Source organism: Mustela erminea, chromosome 18 (genome assembly GCF_009829155.1).
Source record: "Mustela erminea isolate mMusErm1 chromosome 18, mMusErm1.Pri, whole genome shotgun sequence".
Taxonomy (NCBI): Eukaryota; Metazoa; Chordata; class Mammalia; order Carnivora; family Mustelidae; genus Mustela; species Mustela erminea.
The window spans coordinates 55,171,690-55,185,754 of record NC_045631.1 but is presented as its reverse complement, the minus strand read 5'-3'; the positions used below and the strand labels follow the sequence as shown (position 1 = coordinate 55,185,754).

The window sequence follows — 14,065 nt, the reverse complement described above, 5'->3', positions numbered from 1 at the left end:
ATGTAGGGAAGCCCGCCCCACAAACCCCGTAAACCACTGGCATCTTACCCAGTACGAGCCACGAAGGATGCTGGTTCCAGGGGTCCCTGGAGGCCAACTTCAGCCTCTCACACAGGATCTTGGCACACCGCCCTCCGTCTGCCCCTTTCTGGGTCTCTGGGACCGGCCTGCCCAAGGAGGCAGTTCTGGACGCCCACCACTCAGCACACACACTCCTCTGGTCCCAGGAATGGCTCACTAAGGCCCTGCCTGGGCCCCAAGACGGAGGCTGGGACGAAGGAAGCCGCCCCAGCCCCCGCTGGCCCTCCCTCGGGCCCTCACCTGTAGTACTCCACGTAGCCAGTCTGGTCGGCCAGCTCGGTCAGCTCTGTGGTGACCTCCCTCCACACGGGCAGCCCCGAGAGCTGGACCAGGATGTTGGCCGCCATCTGCTGCACGAACTTCAGCGTCTGGATATAATCGCCCCGGGCGGCAAAGATCTCACTGAGCCGGGCCAGGTGCTGCTCGAGGTCCACCTTCATCTTCTGGGTGGTTCCGGACACCTGCGGAGGGGCCAGGGTTGTGAATCTGGCCTCCAGGGGCAGGAGGCGTGCAAGCCGCAGGAGGACAGAGAGGCCCTCCCGTACCCCAGCCCTCACATCCCTGCACCAGGGTTGGGGGGCAGGCCTGATCCGGTCTAAACCAGGACCGGGGCTCCCAGATGCGGAAACAGACAGGAGAATCTGTTTTACTTCCTTGAAGAGGATTCCCTTAAAACTCGAAACACCTTGGATCGGAAATTCTTTTTCAGACCAAGGGACAGAACGCTGAATGGAAAAGTTCCTCTGTTGCTACCTGACCTTCTGTTTCCACAGTGGGGTTTCTAAACACCTCCCAAGAGAAAGGCTCTGTTGTGGGCCCAGCAACAGCTCCCGGCCTCTGGAGCCTGCGTGAAGCCAGAACAATGACACTCTGAAATGACGCAGACGGATGGATCCTGCCTTGAAAGAGCCTGGACATGTGGCAGGAGGAGGTCGGCCCCTGCTCTGGGGACTCGGGCCCCGCCTCCGCCCCCACCCCACCCTGTCCTGCCAGGTGGATGGACAGGCTCCCTCCTTTGGCTGGGCTGCAAGGGCCGGGAGCTGGGAGCTCCAGAAGGAAGGAATCGACTTTCTTTCCAAAGGTACAGAGGGAAGGACAAAGGTGGTGACTGGCTTTGGCTTTCCAACCAGGAGCCCAAGGACAGCCTGGTCCTGGAGAGGTGCTTCCAAACAATCCAGATGCAAGGTCCCTGCCGGACCCAGGGACACAGCCTGGGAACCCCCAGCTCGCCCTTCCAATCCAAGCCTGCTCTGAGCCTCAAGCAGCCGCAAGCAGAAGAAAGGCTCTGTTGCCGAAACTGTCACACCGAACCAACAGGTAGCACCGGCTGGAACGCTGCTGCGCGTGCACTAATCCTCCCCTGGGGCTGGAAGGAAGATAAAATGTCACCGAGGGGCGTCATCCCACAGGCAGCCCTGAGAGGCCTCGGGAGATGACACTCCTGGTGACCAACTCCGCTGCTGGTGCGTTAGGGAGACTTGGGGCAACTCTGTGGCCTTTCACATCTGTGCTCCTCTGCGGGTGCCCGGTTCCAGACAAGAGAATGGCCCTCTTTGTTCCGTTCGGCTTTGTTTTTTCAATGTCAGCAGCCTGTTCCATTTCCAGGCTTGCTCTCCGTTCTTACACGCTGGGTAAGGCCTAAGAGATACCCCGGGTTGGGCTGTTTCTAGCTTCATGCGGAAGAAAAAAGTCCTAACAGCAATCACCCCAATCAACCCTCCTTTCCGTTCAATGAGATCAACATACAAGTGCTTTAGAACCATTGATCCGAAAGGCACCGTCACTAAGTGCTGAGATCGGGGTCTTTTTATGTTCCTGTATTATATATGAGGAACTTTGGAGCAAAGGGCTGCTAACGATGTTTTTCTGCAAGACGACTTCTCCTTCCCTAGTTCATGATTTTAACTTCTTCATTTCTTCCATCTCTCCTTGAAAAAAACCAAAGCCAGTAACCATCTGCCTGGCTCCCTTTTTCGCTCTTGATGTCCTCTCAAAGGAAACACACGAACAAACAAACAAAAATTAAAACCACAACGCCGACCTATGGATGGCCCCCTGTTCCCCACTCCACTGCCGGTCCTCAGAGGGTTCGCCGGAGCCCCCAAGAGACAAGGTGGCCCCAGAGATGCGGCAGAGACTCCCCCGGGGAAGAGCTCTGTGCGCAAGAGGGACAGCTCAGCGACTCAGGCTGGTGGGGGAGTGGGGCAAGCAAGCAGGTGCGGGAGCCCTCGTCCCCCAGGATGGAGGAGTCGTCCTCCAGGTGCGGTCCCTGGACCGGCAGGAGGGTGACCAGGAGCAAATTCCCAGCCCTGTCCCAGACTCCCAGAACCAGAAACTTCAGGGAGGGCCCAGCGGCCTGTGTTAATCAAGCATTCCGGGGAATTGGGATACATGTTCAAGTCTGAAAACCTCCAGGTGGGGAGGAAGCTTCTCTATTTTCTGAGGTTTTCTAGAAGGGCAGCCATACTAGGGGACAGAGGCGTGGATCCTCTGCCAGTGTGAGGAGGGACCCCATCTCAGATCCTGAAGGGAACGGTGAAGACCAGAACAGCCGGGTTCAGGTTCTTGGTCCAGAACACACTAGCTTCCAGTCCTACAACATGAACGCAACCTCACCATGCCCTATTCCTCACCCACGTCTGCCCACAGGCTTGCTGCTGGCTCTCCTGTGAGAGCCCAGAGGAGCCACACTGGCCACTGGAACGTGTGGCTCAGAGCTGAGTCAGCCAAGCTCCTGGGGACCTTTAAGCTAAGACCCTGAGCAGTTAGAGGTATGCCTGGTCCCCTGTGTGAGTCACTCGCCAGAGCTCAGGCCCCGCCCACTGAAGGAGGGGAGCTGGATGGAGGGCACTGGGCCAGAGAAAGGACCCACCTGGCACTCCCCAATGACCCTTTCTGACCCCCCCAAATCAAAGCATGCAGCTGATCCAGAAGCCTGCCAGGCATCCCCGAGCCTTGAACAGCGGCAGGGCCCTCAGGGTGCAAGGGTGCAGGTGTGGGGCTTCTGGTCCAGGAGGGGGAGCTCTGAAGGGTCCCCCTCACTCTGACCTGTCCTTCCAGTCCTGCCCTCCCTCTGCCCCACTAACCCAAGCCTCCTGTCTTCTTCAAGGTGATTAGAGGAACACACATAACGACAGTAATTATAATAAGGACACGCATTGTCATAGTGACCCCCACTTGGGGGGACTTTGTAGATTACCAGGCACTTTCACTCACATTATCTCATCGAACACCATTTCTCTGGTGTTTGGCCTTCACCCCTCAGATCTGGGGAGCCCTCCAAAGGCTGCTGCCTCCCTTGCAGCCCTCGGGACCCAGAGTGTCAGGTGCCCTCCCTGAGGCCCAAACCAACTTCACAGGTCCCACCCAGCAGGGGCCCAGAGCTCCATCTCTCCACTGGGAGAAAATACCTCGCTCACCCAGGGGAGGCAGGCCATGGCCCTCACCGGGATGGAGGCAGCTCCCAGCTGGCTCGACCGTCACAAAACCCCGGGGATCCTGCGACTTTCAGACATGGTGCAGAGACCATGAAGGGCTTGATAGCCAGGGACACACAGACCTCTTCCCTTTGGTAACATGGAGTTTGGAGACGTGGGTCTTGCCTTAGAATGTCCAGACCTGGCCTGGAGCCCTCACTCAGCCCTCGGGGTGGACAGGCCATCCTGGGGATTCATTCTAGCTATTTCCCTGTCCATTCTCATCTCACAGGATAGGACACAAACAACTCAAACTTTCCCATGAGGATGGCTCTGGGGTTCTTTCTTCTCAGTCCTTAGGAGAGACAAGGGCCATTCCTTACAGTGGGCATGAGTCAAGCAGTGCAGGTCATGGCTCTGGGGCCGCCCCAGGCAGGGGACTCCCCTTTCGGGGCAGGGTTTCTCCTCTTAGTGGGTCTGGTGCTGGTGGGTAGAGGGAGAGCAGGAGGTAGAGCCCAGAGGCCAGAGCCCCTTCCCTTTCAGGGCAGAGGTAGGGCAGAGGTAGGGCAGAGGGGACCCTGAAGGTGAGGTCCCCCCATGCCTCCAGGGCTGGTCGGGCCATACTCAGCCTCGAGGCTGCCCTCAGCTCCCCATCCCAGCTGTCCCTGCCTCGCCCCACAGAGCTGCCTCCGCCCAGTGTCTGGACGACTCAGTCTCCCAGCAATGGGTGCCAGCAGGCACGTGCTGCAGGACAGGCGGGCCCCGGTTTGGCCTGTGACCGATCGCTCCCCAGCAGGGCTCTCCCTGAGGCCAGAGCCCCATAGGCAGCCTTCCTGGGTCCGGAGGAGCAGCCGGACTGTCTCTTTAAGGTGTGCCCCCCACCCCCACCCCAGGGCTGCTGATGGATTAAGGCCTTAGAGGAGCTTAGGGAGAAGGAGGGGGCAATAAGAGGGAATCCTCTTCCAGAATCCTCTTCTAGCAAGTACCAGGGCAATGTCCAAATGCTCTGGCTGGGGCTGGATTTTGTGCTTGAGGCTGCCCGATGACATAAACTGGCCATGTGCTGAGGTCACTGCCCCCTCCCGGCTGCGGCAGGGGACCTGGTCCAGAGGGGATGGAGAACAGAGTGGATGTCCAAGGATCGGCTTCCCTGAGAAGCACCTTTTGCCTTTTCCTCTGGAGCCCAGCTCCTGCGGGCATGGGGTCTACCTGGAAACCAGCCCCAAACGCCTGCCCCTTATGATGAAGGGGACAAGCACCTGGGGTGTAAGAGGCCAAGGTCGGTGTTTGAGAAAACCCCAACCCCCACCTTGGTCTCTCACTCAGGCCAGATGCCCAGCAGAGTGGCTCCTGCCCTAAAAGGCCAACACCCCCTCTGGCCAGCCGGCACAGTCCTCTGCCCTGAGCCCCCAGCCGGAAGCCAGAACCCCCACGACACCTCGATGCACCACCCCTTGGCCTGTTTCACTTGGATTTGAAAAGACTCACACCTTGACCTTGTCTGGACCCCATGATACTCCACATGTAGCAGCTGAAGCAAACAGAGCACAGCGTGAGGGTGATTTCCCACATTCGGTCTGCCCTTGGACAAACGGGGGAAGGCTCGGCCTTCCCGAAGTCCACAGGGCTGGATTCCATGGCTGCCTCCGGGACCCCCCAGGACCCAGTCGGCCTTTCTCCTTTGGTCCTCACCCCTGTCCTCACCACCCCTCCCCGCCTGAAGAGCAGAAATCGCCTGTTTACTCCCAGCAGGACCAATGGTAGCCCCAAGGGGAGTCCCACCCCCCACACCCCACCCCCGGGGGGCCAAGCTGGCTGGGATGTGACTGGGGCCCTTGTTCTGAGCACACTGACCTCACGGGCTGCACCCGGCCCGGCCCGGCGCCGCCCGTGCGCCTTACCAGTTCATCTATCCCAGAGAAGGTGTGGTTCGCGTTGTCCAAGGAGTAGATCAGCTGGTACACCCCGTCGTTGGTCTCGCTGTTTCCATAGAAACCAACGCCCACCGCGGCACTACAGGCAAGACCCCAAGGTTAGAAGTGACAGCAGAAGAGAAAGTTGTTGTTTTTTAAATACGTATTTTTTAGAGCAGATGTTATTTCATCCTATTATTTTGTTTTATTTTAATTTCAGTAGGCTCCATGCCCAGTGTAGAGCCCCAGGCAGGCCTTGAACTTACAGTCCCGAGATCAAGACCTGAGCTGAGATGAAGAATTGGATGCTTAACTCGCAGAGAGACCCAGGGGCCCCTAGAGCAGTCTCAGATTCACAGCACAGCTGCGTAGGGGTCTAGGGATCTCCCACACAGCCCCTGCCGCCCTAAGAGCCACCTCTGTTCCCACCACTCCTCACCACCTTTGTACACGCATACGCCGACACCGACATGTCACTATCCCCCCGAGTCCATGGTTCCCACTAAGGACCACCCTTGCTCTGATTCGTTCCATGGGTCTGGGCCAATGTATGGCACCCATCAACCATTCAAGTATCCTACAGAGTAGCTTCCCTGCCCTAAAAACCCGTGCTCCACCTACCCACCCCTCCCTCCCTGCAACCCCCCTATCCTTCTATGGTCTCCATAGTTCTGCCTTTTCTAGAATGTCCTATGGCTGCAGTCCTAGCATGGAGCCTCTTCAGACTGGCGTCTTCCATTGAGTGATATGCATTCAAGCTCCCTCCGTGTCTTTCCATGGCTAAGGAGCTCCTTTCTCTTCAGCGCTGAAAGTCACTGCGCTCTGTGGACGGACCACAGTGTACGTACCCATTCATCTGTTGAGGGCATCTTGGTTGCTTCCAAGTTTCGGTGATTATGGATAAAGCTGCTATAAACATCCGTGGAAAGTGGGGTTTTGCCTAAGGAGCTCTTTCCTAGGGGTGTGGGAGGTGACCCAGGGGGAGGGCTGAAGGTTCACAGCCATCTTGTCCCTGGCCTGGCTGACTACCTCTATGGCACATTTCCTGTGGGCCGGGAATACTACTACTGTCTTTAAACCCAGCAGCTCCAAAGGTGGCAAAGACCGCTGGTCAGGCCTTTGGGATTCTGTTGCGGTAGGCCTGGGACGCGCACCTTCAACAGCTCCCCTGGGGACTGTCATGGGGGAGGCTCAGGGACCACCGAGGTCTCTCCTAAAACCTCCAGAAGCTGGGGGCCTCCCCTATTCTCTACCCTTGCCCTCTGCTTCCTCACAGCACCCACAAGGTGGCTGGCCAGCTGATAGAAAGTTCCTTCCTCCATGGAGCTGAAGCCCATCTCCTGTCTCTTGACTGTCCTTGGGAGCAGCCCGAAATAAGCCTCCAATTAGACATCAGAACGTGGCTCCCCATTCCCCTTCCCTCCCGCTCTCCAAGTGAGATGCGTGTCCTCCACCCAGACCCCGGTCTCCGTCATCACGGTCCGCCAGGTTCAAACGCTCCTCCAACTGGTCACTGTCACTCCGGGCGAGGCCTCCACGGCCAGGTGTCCATCCAGCTCGGAGGACTGGGCGGCTAAGCCCCGGCACCCCCTCTCCGCCCCGCTGACCCCGTGGTCTACAGCACCCCTGGGTTTCCTCGCCGGAACTGCCGCCAAGCCCAGCCTCTCCTCCTTCCTGTAGCACGGCACTAATTTTTGTTTTAAGCGAAAGCAGAACTTTTAAAATCTATCCCTGTGAAACTGCATCGAGTTGGTATCCGTCCAACATTCCAGCCTGGACAAATCATCTCGAATCTCGCCTACATCATCCGCTGTATTTCATCCGACGTGCGCCACCGGGGACGGGGGAGGGGGTGGGGGGGCGCACATCTGGAGGTTCACTAAGCCGCCTGCTGACTCTTCATCCAGAACACTAACTTCGGGGGCGGGGGGTGGGGAGACGAATGCACACGTGCACACACTTACACGTCTTCTTTTTCTGTTCACGAGGAAGAGTCTAGGATGCAACCTAGAGATTTTAGAGAAATCTTCTCCCAGGATGGGCTCGGCCCCAAGCACAGCATTTCTCAGGAAGGGGTCCGTGGACCACGGGACAGAGTCACCCCAAGTGCCTGTTGTCAAGTGTAGATAAGGGGCACTGCCCCCCGCGCCCATGGCAGCCGTGTGCTCTGAGCCTGTGCACAGAGGCTCCTCTGTTGTGTGTAACGCAGACGTGCACACGCGCTGGCGACAGTCTGGTGTCCTGCGAGTCTTCTGTGCATTCAACCAGAACGCAAGTGCAACTCGTTCTGACTCCACTGAACCGCACCTCTGTCCGGTCGGTGTCTCTCCCCAGCACCCACCGGACCACACATCTAGCCGAGATGCTCGAACGTGAGATGCGCCGGAGTTCTAGGAGCTTCTAGTTGGTGACTTTATTATTTTGAAAAAAATTTTATTATGCCTGAAAAATGCCTCTTGTTGACTCCTTGTGTTTATAACTTTCTCTATAACCTCCTCTAGTTCTCAGTGTCCTGATCTAGTGTTTTCTGAGGATTCAGCGTCAACCCAAAGCCTTTCCATCCCTTGCCCTGTTTTTGAGCCTGGAGGTAGTCTCATTTTCTACCTTCCCCTAGTCTGGGTTTATTGGAGCTGGCCCCGGAGGGCACCTGGTCTTTCAAGACCGGAAATCGCCCTGGCTGTTTAATGAGGACCTCGCAGCTCCTTCCGGGCGTCACCGGTCCTGCCTGGGCCACACAGACCTTCTGTTTGAGGGAAAAGACAGAATACCTTTCCCAGGGATAAAATTCTGTCTCCCACACAGAGGGGCACAAGGAGCTCTCCTCCTATACCATTGACTGTCTGGGGAACCTGCTCTTGGGACTTTCTTCTATGGAATGAATCTCCCCTCTTCTCCAGGATCCTTACTGTCAGAGCCCAACAAGTCCTCCCGATCCCCACGCCCCCCAATCTCCCCTGGTCTCCCTCTACTTCCGCCTTTTCTACTCCCTTTCCCTGACTCTCCCCCCAGCTCATTCTGAACTGAGCACAACTCCAGCGAAGATGACTGGTGACTACTCCACTTACGGCTGATCCCCAAGACCCAGAGTAGTAGCCCCACCCCAGACCCCTCACCTGCTCTCTCTGCTCTAGCCACACTAGCTTCTTTCAGTTCCTTAAAACGTCCTCTGCTCTCTCCTGCCACAGGGCCTTTGCACATACTCCTCTTTCTTCTGCCTGAAGTATCTCCTCCTACCCTGCCCCCACCTTTGCCTGGTCATCCTATGGATCTTGGAGCCTGTGACCCAGGAATGCCCGACTCAAGTACACCATCGCCTTTATGCTGGTTCTTTTCCTCCAAACGTACTCCTTAGTTTGAAAGTTACTCAAATCAAATGTGTGATTCTCCGCCTCTCCCAATACACCACGAACCACAGAAGGCAGAATTAGTGCCTGGGCTTCCCGCGGACTCGCGCTTGCCTGGTGCAAACAGCCTGCAGAATTTTGGAGAATGAATCATGCCACATGTGTTCCTTCTGTTCTGAGTTTTCCTCAAATGGCCAGTAATTATTACTTACTGGAACTGGCCCTCCAAAGTCATTCTTACTGTTCCAAAGTATTCTTCTGTCATTTGCAGTGTTTTTGAAAAAAAAAAAGTCTGAGTTCACACGGAGAGGGCTCGCCGTGTCGAAGGTACTCCTGGCTGCTTCGCTGTCTCCCGTCTCTCCCTGCCCACCCCCCGCGGGAAGCTTTTATTCCATTTACTTCTGGAAGCTCCTCTCTGCTGGAGTCAGACTTGTCTTTGAACTCCTGACTAGAACTCCTTCCTTTCTGTTTATGATTTAGGACCCGGCGGCCTGTCCACCCCCCGCCCTCCAGCCAGCCCTAGCGCTTAGCGCTTTGGCACAACCGCGATGCTGCTTCCGGCTCCTTCCTATCTTGGCTTAGGTGACCCTTATGCAGCAGGCAGGACCAGGACGGGAGCACGCGCTAATGGAGAAGAAACCACAGGAGTAAAGTGAGGCTAACAGCCCAGGCGTCTTCACTCCCAGCACCGCTGCGCCCCGCCTGCCCCTACCCCCCGCCCCGCCCCCGCTGTCCTGCTGCCCAGACAGAGGGCCAAGTCCCGCTGTGGGATCTTGGATGCAACGGACACTTAGCAAGGAGGTCTCTACCCCTCGAGAGGGACCACCCCCAGGAGCATCTCACGGCAGGACCTGAGGCTTTTGGAAAAACCTCTGTGGACAGGAGAACAAGAACAACACAACTTCCTGAAAACAGAGCCAGCAAGCGTGCGGATCCTGTCTGGGCAACATGGGCTCTCACGTCGGGTTAGGAACCCTCATTTGCTGTCCAGAGCAAAGAAGGCCCACAGGATGGCACTAAGAGCTACTGATCTCTTGAGACGAATGGACTTGATGGAGACTGTAGTCGAATTTTCTCTGGCCTCACAGAGCAGCCGGGAAGGTCCCAGGAAGCAAACGGCCGACATCCCCCTCTGTCCAGGAAGGCTGTCCAGGTCTGCGAGACTTGCCCCCCGCCAGGCTGACCAGCAGTGCACCAGGGCAGAGGCACACTGGGAGACCCCTGTCACCACCCCACCCATCTGACTCCTGCTCCTGGGCGGGGAAAGGGACAGCTTTCACCCTGGGAAAGCCTCTGCCGTCACAGTACCCAGTGCTTGGGCAGGAGAATGTGGCCAGACAGCAGAGGAGCCCCTATGGTTGGAGGCTGGAGGGCTGGAGGCAGAGAGGAAGGGGTGTCAAAGACCAGGCTGACCACCAGGAAGACCCTGGCGGTCAGGCCCATTGTATTCCTGATTTCCCCCAATTGTGGGCACCAGAGAACCTCCCCCCCCACAAGTCACACACCAAGCCCAGTGCATAGGGACACTCACCAGCAGATGAGCCCGGCCACCACCGCCGTCCAGGTGACACAGCAGGAGTCCCGCCGCTTGGTCTGCACGGCCTCGTCCTGCCTGCAGCAGCACACGCAGACCACGTAAGTCGCGAGGATGACGAGGTTGAGGCCCAGGCAGATGGCGGCCACCAGCCCCAGGAACAGCAGTGACTGAAGAGGAGAGGCCCGGGGTCAGAACTCGGTCCCTCGGTGGGGTTCGAGAAGCACCCTGTGCTGGGGCCCCGAGCTCCCCCTGGGGCTGTGGGTAGCCTCCATCCCCTCCTCTGCCCTTCCTGCCTCCTCCTCCTCTCGAACACACCATGCCTGGCGCTCAGGCTGGGCAGGGGCGCCGGGGCAGAAGGCGCCTCCGTGCGGACAGGGTGGGCGGGCAGAGGCCAGGAGAAGAATGGATGCAGTCTGGGCCGTTGAGGCAGAGGTGAGGGAGAAGGAGCAGCTCGAGGCTGGGCCCCGGCTGGTGGTTTAGGATCCGGACCAGGCCCTGCCTGATGAGTTCCTCTGAGCCGTTCAAGAGACCGGGCAGGAACCGCCAGCCGGCAGCTGTGGGGGGTGAGCCGCGTGGCTGCGGGACAGACAAGGGGAGGGGCGTCTATGAGGGTCTTGGGGCCGCGGCCTCCTGGAGGACACCGGGTCTGGGCAGGATGTTTTGGAAGCTGAGAGGAACCTGGGACAGGGCCAGGAAGGGACGCCGGGCGCACCCGCTTCCTCCGAGCCTTGTTCTAGATGCTGGGGTCCCTCCAGAGCAACAAGAAGGCAGCTCTAGGCTGGAAGGCTGGGTGGGGGGTAGGGCAGAGTCAGAACATGTACCATGGGGTCCCCTTCACTGAAGCCGGAGAGGGAGCGCCGTCCCCCACAGGCCAGGGGAAGCAGCCAAGCCCCCGATTCTGGAGAGGGCAAGAGGGGCTGCCTCAGGCCAGCAGAGCACCTCGGGGTCCTGCGAGGCGAGCTGCTGTCTGTCAGGAGGCCCGGAGGCAACCCCTTCCTTGCCCTCTAGTCTCCCGATGCAGCCAGATGGACACCAGATGGCACCAGGGTTGGTGGCCGCCAGCCAGGGCTGGACCTGGCCGTCAGTCAGCCTCACCCTGCTCCCCACGTGCCCGCCTGTGATTCCGGCTCCACAGCCCCCGGCACTCTAGTCTGGGCTTCTGGGGTGGGAGCCTGTTTTGGGGAACCCGGTGCTGGTGGTAGTGAGGCAGAGTCGTCAGATGCTAGGACTTCCTGTGCCAGACCACGCACGCACAGAGGAGACAGTGATGAAAAGAGAGGCTGGGGTCTGCAGTCCTCAGGCCGGGGTCATTTTCGGGGGGTGGGGGGTGCGGGGCGGAGCCTCACCGGGGTGAGGCACCTGCTGGGTCCCCGCTGTCCTGTCCCAGGTCTGTGAGGGCTCGGGTTGGTTTTCGGAGCCCTGATTCAAACTACTCCTCCTGTCGCCCGAACCTGTAGGCTTCTGAGCCTCACCCACAAATGGCCCAAGTGGCAGGGACAGCCCGGAAGAAGGCAGGAGAGGTGGCTCATTTGGGAGCCAGGATGGTGGAGGTGTGTGGCGTGGCTTCGCCTTCCTCCGTCAGCAGCGTGGCCGCCCCCAGTGGACCTGAACACATGAGCCCAGCGGAAGTGTCCCTGATGTCCTCACGGCGTGGCGGGGCCGGGGTTCTCGGCCTGGAGCACTGGGCTTGTCCCGTGACCGGGGCAGGAGGCCGCCCACCCTGCTGAGAAGGTGGAAAGGAGTCGCCACCTTCCTGCCCCCACGCCCCCTCACCGGAGTGCCCTGGAGCCCCAGACCAAGGTGAAGACGACCAAGGAGGACAAAGAGACGGGTGACAGGCGCTCGCTACGCAAAGTGAAGTTCACCGACCCGGCATGGTACGCCATCTCTCAGAATGCAGAACCTTTAGAAATGCAGGGTCTCAAGCCTTGTTCCGGGCCCAGAAGGATGTCTAGAGATGATCCCAGGAGGTCGGTGTCCCGCAAGTCTGGGGGGCGCCGAGGAGCGTCCACAGACTTTCTCAAACCTTTTCTATAAGCTTAAGCTTTTCTCCAAAGACTCGCTTAGCAGAGCCCCACTTTCCAGGGCCTCCTCTGACTGAGGAGGGGATAGACATGCCAGGCTGTGTCCTGGCCACCCTTGTGCAGGCCCCCGAGACCCCTCTGCTAAAACCCAGGGTCCCCCTAACTAATAGGCCAATCACTACGCAATGCCCTTACCCCACAAGCCAGCAAGGCCACACCTGGTCTTTTACCTTACAGAAAAGAGGCCGGTGTCCCCCCCACCCAGGATATGCCCCTGAATGTCCCCAGCAGCTCAATACCCTGGTAACAGCCCCAGAGCAGAGAGGACACAACTGTCCACTGACAAGAGAACAGACACATACAATGCACTGTCATCAGAAGCAGGAATACCAGGCAGCCACGGGAAGAAAGCCACGGCCACAGACGGCGGCGCGGGTGATCTCACAGACGGGAGGGTGAGGGAGACAAGCCGAACGGCAGTCAGAGGAGCCCGCCTACGGTGAGTGACAGGTGCGCACAGGAAACGCCTCTGCGAAGGGACAGACCGTGAGGGGCTCCTGGGGGGTCGGGAATACTCCGTCAGGATGGTTTCTCATGCACGTACTCAGGCAGACACTTAAAACTGCACTTTCTGGGGTGCCTGGGTAGCTCCATCGGTTAAGCGTCTGCCTTCGGCTCAGGTCATGATCTTGGAGTCTTGGGATCAAGTCCCACGTCATGCTCCCTGCTCAGTGAGGAGTCTGCTTCTCCCTCTCCCTCTGCCTGTCCCCTGTGCTCTCTCTGTCTCAAATAAATAAAATCTTAAAAAAAAATTTTTTTAAATAAAAAAAAATAAAAGAGCGTGCACTTTTCTACAAGTCGCTCCTAATGAAAAAAAAAAAAAATGCAATAAAACCCCAGACGGACCTTTTGTATACTCTAGAGAGTGGTTTGTGTCCAGAACTCCTCCCAGCTACCCTGGACGTCCAGCTGGTCTGGACAGTCCCAGTCTTTCCCCAAACAGGAAAATCTAGGACTATGCCATGTGTCCACACCCGGCGAGGAAGCACCGCCAAGAAGGCTGGTGCTGTCAGTCCCCCCAGAGCTCGGCCAGCTGCCCCCCTCCGTCTGTGTGGCGGCTCCCCTACTTTGTGCTCTCAGAGACCCCTCGGCCGCCTCCCCACCTGTGCAGCGGGCCTCAAGCAGGTGCAAGTCCCGTCCGGGAGAGGCCGGCCCTGCGAAGCCCAACAGGGGTTTTTTGGTTAGCAGTTCACCTCTGGATCTCTCCCCAGCACCGGTGCTGGGTGACAAGGGGGGCAGGTTTGGGGGGCAGGGAAGGAAAGGAGGAAGTTGGGGAGCGGAGAGGAGGAGGAAGGAGTTAGGAGGGCGGAGGGAACAGTAGCCCAAATAGCAGAACCCCCCCCACCCCCTTCCACCACCGTAGTGGCACCTGCCAACCTCTAATAGGCAATTATTTTCCTGCCCCTAATTAACACTGCAGGTCCCCATGTGCATGGCTGGTAGGGGTGGGGGAGAGCAAACCTCTCTTCCCAAGGGAGCTGGGAGCTCTGTTCACAGGTCCCCTGCTCTGACAGAGCCGAGAAAGCAGCTGACCACCTCAGGGCCCAGCAGCCACCCCTCCCCGCCCTGCCCGACACCGAGCCACCACCGTGCCCACAGCCCACAACAAGGCCTGGGCTCCAGCCTCCGTCCTCAGCCAAGTGACTTCAATTAGTTCTGGTTTTCCACTTTGTAATGGGAAACCCAGAGC

General features: G+C 58.4%; 1 protein-coding gene across 1 annotated transcript in view; it reads right to left on the bottom strand.

Moving 5' to 3' along the window:
* Positions 1-14,065, bottom strand: part of TTYH2 (tweety family member 2) — a 37,432-nt gene that overhangs the window by 19,333 nt on the left and 4,034 nt on the right. The window contains exons 2-4 of the mRNA XM_032319537.1: positions 10,286-10,458; positions 5,399-5,510; positions 322-542 (exon numbers count right to left, since the gene is read on the bottom strand). Coding sequence (XP_032175428.1) covers positions 322-542; positions 5,399-5,510; positions 10,286-10,458 — 506 coding nt within the window. The remainder of the gene's footprint in view (positions 1-321; positions 543-5,398; positions 5,511-10,285; positions 10,459-14,065) is intronic.